We start from the raw sequence: 10,701 nt of genomic DNA on the forward strand, positions 1-10,701 counted from the left end.
GACGACGCGTCGGACGGGAGGGGGGAGAGAGGAAACTCGAAATCGCGAAGATATCGGGGAGAGACGCGAATAAACATCAGTATCTCGCGACGATGACCGCGACGACGGTCGCGGGCGATATCGCCCCGCCGATCTTCATAGATCTGCAGGGTTTCGTCGTCAACGAGCGATTCGTGACGAAGGAGATGGCGATACTCGCGAATGGCAGAGATCTGACGCATCGCGTCTTTCGCGCGCCGATGTCGTGGAATCTGCTGACGAAGGGCGAGAAGTCGCAGGCCTGTTGGCTGACTCTCAATCACCACGAATTTCACTGGACCGACGGACACGTGGAGTATAGGCACGCGAAGCAGATCGTTCGCGACGCGATATATCGCGCGTCGAGGGATCTCGCGTCGAACGCCGCGGTGACGATCTACGTCAAGGGTCTCGAGAAGAAGAGGTGGCTGGCCGACATCGCGGGAGAGGTCGCGGAACGGCTCGACCTGACGATGGAGACCATCGACGCGGATTACGAGGATATCGGACCCCTTCGAACGCTAGCCGCGACTCGCGTCTATCGCTGCGGCTATCACTCGAAGAATTGCGCCTTGGAAAACGTGTGCAAACTGCACAACTGGTGGTTGGAGAGACGCGATCAATTGCGCGACATGTGAACGGAGATGCGTCGTAGATTAGTCTTACGCGTACTCTTATCGACGACTTATCACCCTGCCTAAAAGTATTATTAATACTTAGAAAGATACTATTAATACTAAGAAAAAATAAATAATATTAAAATAATATTATTACTAAGAATATTAAAATAATATTAATATTAAGAATATTAAAATAATATTACGATGATATTAAAATAATATTAATCAGCGAATAAACTCGTATCGCGCGTACGCGGTTGAACGTATTTTCCGGCACTTCCTCCGGAGCAATCGAGAATTTATCGCGCCTCATTAAATTAAATTACCTCGTTATATTTCCGCATCGCGCGATTTTTTTTTTTTCATATCGCTTTAGATTACGGCGTTAGCATTAGCATTCGACGGAATCACAAAGACTCGGCGATAGCGATATCGCAGGTATAAATTAGCGCCGAGAGACCGTTTTTTCCTCAGAATGAGTCTCGCGATCCCGTTGTTGAGTGCGTCCGATATCGCGAGTGTTCTCAGTGCGTTCAGTGTTCCTAACGTATCCAGCATTCATTCTCAGAGTTATTTTTTTCACGCGAACGACGATGAGCAGCGACGGAATTTCGCGATTGCGGAGGATGCTTCGCGAATGCACGTTCACGCCGTGGATGTGCTTGTGGAAGATAAAGTACATCAGAAATCTCATGGATGCGATCCTCAATATAGCCGTAATGTGGAACGTAAGTACTCATTCGTCTCTTTATTCTTTCGCTCTCCTTCGAGGAAAAATACTACGTATATATATTTTTTTTCATAGTTCGAGAATGAGGTTGAGATCTGTGGATTCGTCAACATACGCCGACATTGGATACGACAGGCGAGACTGAAGCAACGGCGATTCTTAAACTCCTTATGGTGCGACCGGCCGTCCTATAGAGAATGGGAGAGGCGCTCCCCTGATATCTACGTCGACATCTTTCGACTAAAAAGATTGTTCGACATGGAGCTGCTCGTCTCGGATCGCGCGTTTAAAACCGAGGATTTCTGTGACGACGATTCTCCCGTGGAGAATATGGTACTGCGACGCGAGCTCGCTCGAGGAAACGAGCTCCGTCCATACGGAGGACGAAGGATTTTAACCGAGGTACTGATCTCTTCTGGTACGCTTCTATAACGCGCCGTTCTTTCCTTTCGCGTCTCTCGATATGCATTATTATCATTAATACGCAGCTTTACGTATTTCAGATGTCTCGTCGATCTCGACGTCTCGGCGAAGGACGGTGTCGGAGGACGGCGTCGAAGGACGGCGTCGAAGGACGGCGTCGAAGAACGGCGTCGAAGGACGGCGTCGAAGGACGGCGTCGAAGAACGGCGCCGAAGGATGGAGTCGAAGAACGGTGTCTTCTCTGGAAGACTATGCATTATTGAAGTAGACTACTATCGCATGCAAAGTTATCCCTTAAGATTGATCTTCGTCCGCATCGCCTCCCTTCCCCTCGCGCGCGTCGAAATTCATCGTCGCTCGCGCGAACTGAGCTCATTTCGTCGATCGGACTCACCGCATCTTCACGAGAGATTCGTCGTCGTCGTGATCGTAGTCGTAATTTTATCATTTCCATATTCATACAATCCATTATGCCGGGGAGGTATTTATGATTGATTCGCGGGAGAGATTCGTCGTCGTCGTCGTAATCGTCGTCGTGATCGCAATCGTAATTTTGTCTCCCCCATATTCATATAATCCTTTATGCCTGGGAGGTATTTATGATTGACTCGCAGGCGTTTCTCTGTATTCGTATACTCCATTATGCCGAGGGGTATTTATGGTTGATTCGCAGGTGCCTCTCAATATTCCTGTTCATACTCGTAAACTCCCTCTTACAGGGGTATTTATGGGTCATTTATGGTCGATTCCTAGATCATTTACGGTCGATTTACGGTTCGCTTATGGTTCTTATGGTTCTTATGGTTCTTATGGTTCTTATGGTTCTTACGGTTCTTACGGTTCTTACGGTTCTTATGGTTCTTACGGTTCGCTTACGGTTCATTCACGAATGAACCCCGCGATCGTTTCGCCTCGTTCGGGCGCGGTTATACGGGTAAGCGCAAGGCTCGAGATCGCGATACGTTCATTCGTAAATCATGTTTTTGCAGCTACTTTATTTTTAAATGGTCGTTCGATATGAGCTTAAACGGGTATGTTTTTGTAAGACCGTTTATTTACATCGTTCCCGAGAGCATTAAGAAGTAGCTCTTCGCACTCCATATCGGTTCGCAGGTCGTTCTTGGTCGTTCTCACAGGTCGTTCGTATATATCGTTCGTATATACAACTTTTACCGAGGTCATTTTTGATTGCAGGCTTTCCCTAAGAGATATTCGAGTGGATCGCTTAAAATGGGTCCACCCCGTATATAATAGTCGTACATTTAATAATCGTACATTTCAATCGTATATGTCGCATCCATCGTCGATAGTCGCGCGATCAGCAAACAGGGAGGAGAACTCGAAGACCCTCCGCGTTCTCTCGAACATTATATTAGAGTGTTCTAATATAATGTTGTGTAATATAAGGTTCGCCGACTACTTCAAGTTCCTCCCCCACAAGCTCGCGTATAGGCCGTGTAATTACTTCATTATGTTAAGCGTTATACTAAACGTTATACTAAGCGTTATACTAAGCGTTATACTAAGCATTATATTAAACGTTATAACCCTGTCGACATTTATATAAACATCTCGTAAAGCGATACGCTACATTCACCTCCTCCTTGTCCTCCGACAAGTATCGCGAGACTAATATACACGCGCGAATCGCGTGCTTTAATATCGCGTCAAATGCTTCGATTTTATGTCCAAACAAACGTGTAAAAAAAAAAAAGAAGTAGAAGACACGACAAGGCGCATGTCTAAGCGATATCTTTGCGAATTGTAGATCGCGCGTATTTTTTTGTACGAATGAGGAATAATTTTTTGTACGAATAAAAAAAAAATCATTTTTATACGAATAAAGAGTCATTTCTTTTCGATCACCTCTCTAGCGCGTCCTAGAGTATCTTTCCTCTCCCTTTTCTATTTCTCGCGCGTCCGAGCGTACGTACCCTCCCCTCCCTTCGCCTCCTCCTTCTCCCTCGTACTCGCGCTTTCTCGCGTTCCGGAGAACGACGACGCATCGCCGAAGGACGCGCGCGCGATAGTTCGCCACCGTCTCGACTCCCGCGCGTCTCGCACGAGCCATGACGCGCGTCGCGTTATCGCTCGCGCTGACGATATCCTCGCTCGCGGCGACGTCGACTCACGATGACGTCGCGGAGGCGTCCCGTTATCTTCGAACCTACGGCTTTCTGGAGAACGAGGAGAATCATCAGCAGTCGTCGCTACTAGACAACGCGACCGCCCTGAGCGAAGCGCTGTCGTTGTTTCAGGAATACTACGGTCTGCCGGGAAACGGCGTTCTAACCGTGGAAACGATTCGCGTCATGCGCAGGCCGCGATGCGGCGTCGCCGACATTCGCGCCTACAGCCCGTTGACGAGAAAGTGGCCGAGGGCGCATCTCACGTGGAACTTCAAACTAGCGAACAGAGATACTCTGCGCACGACTCAGAGCGCGTTCTCTCTGTGGTCCGAGCAATCCGTTCTGACGTTCTCGCGCGACTCGCTGCGTCCCGATATACTGATATCCTATCAATCCGGCGCTCACGCGTACGAGAACAGCGACAACAGGGGCTCGTGCCCGTCGCCGTTCGCGGGACCGGGATCGGTCGTCGCTCACGCGTTCTTTCCGACGGGAGAGCCCGATCAGGTGACCGAGGTGCACGTCGACGAGACGGAGCCGTGGCACATCACGCTGACCAAGCCCTCGTCGGACAGGCTGTATCTCCTTCAGACGCTGACGCACGAGATCGGTCACACTCTGGGTCTGACTCACAGTACGAGGGATGACTCGGTCATGTACGCGTACACGCCTTCGGAGGAAAGGCGATATCCGCTCAGGCTGAGCGTAGAGGACGTCGTAAACGTGCGAAATCTCTACGGATCGAGAGAGACGACGACTCCTAGGATCGTCGACGCTACTCGACCGACGACCGCGACGACGACGGCAGCCGCGGCTCAGCCGACGACCGCGAGAACGGTCGAGCCGCCGCTCGTTCCCTCCGATACTGCGGATCTATGCGCCTTGAGGCGCGTAGACGGAGCGCTAATCATGAATCGTCGCCTGTACGTCGCGCGTAAACGCAACGTGTGGCCCGTCGATATGAGGGAGAGACGCTACGGAGCGCCCTTCTCGTTCGCCGACTACTTTAAATTCCTCCCCCGCAATCTCACTCGCGTATCGGCCGTGTATCAGAGACCGTCGGGCGATATCGCGATATTCGTCGGCGACTACGTCTACCTCGCCGATTCGAATTTTCATCTTAAAGCGGGATGGCCTAGATCCGTCGAATACGTCGGATTTCCCCGCGACGCTAGGATAAACGCCGCGATAAACACGCACGCCGGGCGCAGTTACGTCATATACAACGATGATAAGATAGCCGAGATGAACGACTGCGCGATGACCGTCGCGAGGCACGGCGCTCTGCGGGATACGTTTTCCGGGATACCACCCGCGGGATAACGGCCGCCTTCCGTCACGTCGACGGTAATCTCTATTTTCTGAAGAAACGCGACTATTACGCGTACAGCGAGTTCCTCGACGCGATAATCTCGGCCGGTCCCTTCGATCTTAGCATACTGGGAATAGAATGCCCAGCCGATGGCATTCTGCATCGATTGAGCGAACTCGTCTCCAAGCTGTATCGTCTGGAATACGCGTCCTTCGAAAGACCGCGCAACGACGACGACGACGACGACGATGACTAAGATCAGGAAATCCTGAAACCTAACGTTAAGATTACATTTAATATGCTAAACCGCTTCCGCTGCATTAATTAACGCGCGCGTCGAGAATAAAGATATCGAGACGACGATTGAGATCGCATCGTATATAAGACGCGTCTCGATCGTTGCGCGCGACATTTCCAACGATACTCGCGATTAACGCGCGTTCGATTCTCAACGGACGTCTACGACGAATCTCTCTCTCTCCTCGCGACGACCAACGTTAACGACGCCGTCGCCACCGCAGTGTCTTCCTACGAACATCGAAGCCCTGTTCGCGAGACCGATCATGTTCGCCGGACTAGGACAGGAGTACCGCAGAGTGTTCGGGGACTCGTCCGCGACGCCCGCGACGCCCGCGACTCCGTCGGCGCCGCCGATGACGGGCCCCTTCGTCGTCCCGTCTAACCGTCGAGACGATTACGCGGCTTCCGCCAAGGACGAGGATACCACCCGCGATCGTTCTGACACTCCGCCCGTGATCAAGAAAGCACGACTGTACACCGAGGACGAGTGAGTACGCGCGAGTCACCTCGCCCGAGCGCTCTCGATCTCCGCCTCGATCGGCTATTTTCGCATAATAACGTCGTCTTTTTTTTTTACAGATGGAATAGAAACTGGCTGTTCAAACGCGAGATCAATTTCGCGAGACATCCGATTCGAATACTAGGAAGACGATATCCTCTGACCAAGACGGCGTACAAATATATCGACATCGCCGTAGCCGTGAAGCGCGAATCTCGAGTCGACATCGTCCTAGGAGACTGCCACGGAAAGGAGATATCTCTGACGCCCGACATGTGGAAGGATCTGCTCGCTCTGCGCAACGATATACTGCCGTATTTCGAGAACGAATTTGACGAGGCTGTCGCGCGCCTTCCGACGTCCATAATCGTCGGAACCGTGACGCTTCGATTCGGCAAGATAAACAATCTGAAGACTCTGCGATTCGAGACGCCGAAGAATCGCATCGCTCTGTCGCAATCCACCATGAAGGCGCTGTTCGTTCTCGAGCTGTGCGTCAATCGCATCATAGCGTCGTTGACCGGCGTACTCGAGACCGTGGACGCCAAGTTATCGCGTTTTCTAGATATCGCGACGGAGACCGACCATCCCGGCGATATTCCCGAAGCGATTCGCCGGCACGAGCACTTTAACGCGAACGATCTGATCGACTGCGAGTTGCACGCTCTGCTGTTCGGACTCTATCACAATTTGTAAGGCGAAACGATCGCGAGTACCGATGTTATTCTCGACGTACACATGTATCTACGCGTGTAACTTCGCGACATAATAAATAAACAAATAACTAAATAAATAAATTGTACACGTAATTTATTATCTCTCTCTCTCCTAGATTTACGTCGCCCTCGTCTCTCCTCGCTTCGCGAAGAATTCCCTCCTCCTCCTCGAAATAAATCTAATATACATCGTACATTATACATCGTATAAAATAATATTTTATATAAAATCGTACGTTATATAAATCTTACGTCATATCTCTTCCAGGCCTGCGTCGAATACATCCGCTCTATTATTAACGCCTTATCTCGCGCGACGCGCCCGACGCCGGGGCGATCGCCGCTTATCGCGCGCGCCTAACGCGCCGCGTCCAGAGACGCTCCGACGCGCCGTAACCAGGGACGCGCGCCCGCCGTAACCAGGGACGCGCGTCCGCCGTAACCAGGGACGCGCGCTCTCTCCCCCTCTCCCTCGCTCTTGCGCCGAACCGCGCTCCCCCTCGCCCTTCCCCGCCGCGTGACGTCGCGACCCGCCGTCCGCTCCCCCCTCGCCCCGCCGCCCCCTCGCCCTCCCCCGCCGCGTGACGTCACGACCCTCCGTTTACCCACCCGACGGCGAGCGGCTCCCCTCGCCCTACCTACCCCCCTGCTCACCCGCGCCGCCGTCACCCTGCCCCTCGGATATCTTTCTATCTCTCTCGCTCTACGAGATTTCTCTCTCGCACCCGTGGAAAAAGTGGGTTAGAAACGGTATATTCTCCCTACTGATATCAGCCAAGTATTACTATGGATTATAAGTCTTGTTCTTGATTTCAGTAACTGGTGGTGACATTGATTACATTTTCTTGTATATTTAATAGTATACATGTATTGAAATGTAGAATGTTTCATTTATCAGCATCTACTAAAACTTTTGAACTAAATAATACGATTAACGAAACTAATAATAAATTATATTGAATACACAATTATTTAATTATTTAATTAGCTGAATAAATGACTATGTGAAATTTAAAGTATACACCAAAAATATTTATTAATATCTGCAACACCAATATATACAAACCGTTATTATTTTGCAAATTTTTGTGGATTGGACAGCGTTTGCAAATCGAATTATTGAATGCACCGTTGGAAATCCCGTTTCCCAAAACGTTTGATGGCTCATCATTTTGGTCATATAACGCACTGAACAATTCCGGATAAAATTCTTTTGTTTTCGGAAGTTCTTTACTTGAAATTTTCGGCATTGCTATAAAATAAAATGTATGTTTTTATTACTCTCGTGTATTATTATGCTTGCTCATCTTTGCAAGTTATTGAAATGTTTTTCCGTATTACCTAAACCATTTAAAAAAATTTTTTTAATATAATAATATTTCCTGAATTAAACGCCAATATGACCTGCGTTTAAAATTCATAATTAATTGAAAAATTGACCATTATATAATAATTTGGTTCAAGAATATATTTTAAATAAAATATTGTATTTAAACGAACCTTGTATACATGAAGTGTCTTCTGCAGACTCATCATCACTTTTACCGAACATTTGCCGAAAAGGGGAACCGATATTTATTCTTATTTTTGTTTTGAGCGTCCGTTACTTCTGAAATTGTATTATATAGAATATATACTTTGCCATAGTATATATAGTTAGAATATATTTAAACAAATTTTTAAACAAACGTTTCAAAAGCGGAGGCAGGGTCCTATTATCCTCGTCTTTAGAAAAAGATAATGGCGGCTTATTGGATCGTGTTCGCCGTACATCATCTACTTCAGAATTCAAGTCGGAGGTGCACTCTAACTTTTTGCACTTTTCCCTGGCAGTTTTGTAATCAGCTAGAAATATGAAAATAGATAGATGTATATTCAGATTATATCAGAACCTAGCCCAAGAATTCAAGAATTACGCGTGACACGCTTCGTAGCTATAAAAACGCAATATAAACTAAAACACTTAAAAATTAATTTGTATAGAAGAATTGTATAGAAGACTGTATAGAAGAAATTTACTTATGCTTAAATAATAATCAAACGAAGAAATTTTAATAATTTCTTAAATGTTATAATGTTAACACATGCGGTTTTTAAATGAAATATTTAATCTGACTTTATTTGTGACTTATGTACAGATTACCACAGATGTATAAAAATAAACGTTTCATATGCTTACCAAAAGTGCTGTTTCAAAATATACTGATTTCGTAGGAAGGCCAACATGTATTCGGCAGTTCATTTTTGCGAATAATAGTTCTAATTTTCTCATTTTTAAACGGCGGCCAATAACATCGGTCTTGTACAATCCAACTAGATGGTCCTGCCTCGACTGTATCTTCGTCAATAAATCTGACGACAGTCCATGACTGATCTGACATTCCTACTGCTGCAATATAAACAATAAAACGCAGCCTTCACTTTTGACCTCACAAAAACGAACCTTTTTTACTAAATTTCTATATTTATATATATATATATATATATATATATATATATATATAAATCGCACTTATATATATTTCCATAATAATTTTTATGTACATTTTTTAAAGAAAACTTCTGCACAAGGCATAACACAAAGTAGCTTGATACAGATATAGTCAAGTTTCAAACGAAAATTTGCATCAACAACAAAATTGGAAACATTTTTTATCAACAAATTGTAAAATTAAAACCCTATGTCTATATTTTATTGTATAAAAGCGTGAAAACGCAAGTTTTGTTAATTTAGCAAATTTTTAATTTGTATCACAAATATAGCATACAATTTAATGTTAACTATTTTGAATGCAAAAGAGGGAAAACGATACTTTGGTTTTTAAATTTTAATTTCAGGCATTTATATGCGATTTGTTTTATATCCCACTTCTGCAAATCTCGGATACGATCGACGACATAAATTCCTAACTTTGATGATTCACATGGTTCCGAGTAAAAATCAGTAAGTGAGTGATATTTATTGCCAATTACAGAAGTACCTTCATTAGTTGAAATAAAATTTTGAACAATTATAATAGTTCCGTCTGTTAAACAACAGATGTTATCAGGTGCTGTCGTTTTTAATATAAATTGTGGACCATTGAAGTGCAGATTTTGAAGTTGTGGCTCTCTATTAATTGTTTTTGACTTATCGATGGATTTTGCACAAGAATTTTGTTCGCTTATACGACAAACGATCTGTTCTAATGGTTTCTCATTTTTGCGAATCATTTTTAAGATTGTTTGCAAATAATTTTCAAATGCAAACGCACTAAATTGCTGCAATGTTCCAAATTTTACAGCATCATCATAAAGATGAAGTAAATTATGCACGTTGTGCGATGCATTTTCTTTTCCATATAGAATTATAAATGTTTTTACAAAATATTCCAACAGTAATTTCGCATAATCTAAATACAATTCCATGTGCTTTGAGTTTGATAAAATGGTGATTGCTACGTGCAAAATTAAGAAGTTAACGTATTTATCGGCATCCAGAACGGATTTTAAAACTAGTGGTCCTGTATATAACACAAAAGTTCTAAACTCAGTTCCTTTCCATCTTTTGCTTTCAATTAATGATCTTGATTTTCGGTTAATTTCGCACGGTATATAACGTTTTTGTTCTGCTAATGATGCCGATACTTCTGATATTTGATTAAAAGAAAATTTGCATCGAGGTTTCCCATAGCACCACATTTTTACAACTAATGTTTTGACAATTCCCAGGTACACTAAATGCAATGGATCGAATGGAAAATCCTTCACCATATTTAAATTGGGAATTGTTTCAAGTATAGATGTGCCTGTGTGATGGCCTTTCTGTAATTTTAGACGAAAATCATGGTCTGTTCTTTGATCAAAACTGTTTACATATGGATGGCACATTCTGTCAAGATAATATTCTCCTTTAGATGTACATTTATTACACGAATAATAACCCGAATGTCCCTTTGTAAATTTACAAAAGGC

General features: G+C 45.1%; 1 protein-coding gene across 1 annotated transcript; it reads left to right on the forward strand.

The window, feature by feature from the left end:
* The first annotated feature begins 3,860 nt into the window (after nt 1-3,860).
* Nucleotides 3,861-5,243, forward strand: LOC112637860 (matrilysin-like). The gene has a single exon (XM_025408520.1). The coding sequence runs from the start codon at nt 3,861-3,863 to the stop codon at nt 5,241-5,243; it is 1,383 nt and encodes a 460-aa protein (XP_025264305.1).
* The last annotated feature ends 5,458 nt before the right edge of the window (nt 5,244-10,701 follow it).

Source organism: Camponotus floridanus, unplaced genomic scaffold (genome assembly GCF_003227725.1).
Source record: "Camponotus floridanus strain SB8 unplaced genomic scaffold, Cflo_v7.5 scaffold212, whole genome shotgun sequence".
Classification (NCBI taxonomy): Eukaryota; Metazoa; Arthropoda; class Insecta; order Hymenoptera; family Formicidae; genus Camponotus; species Camponotus floridanus.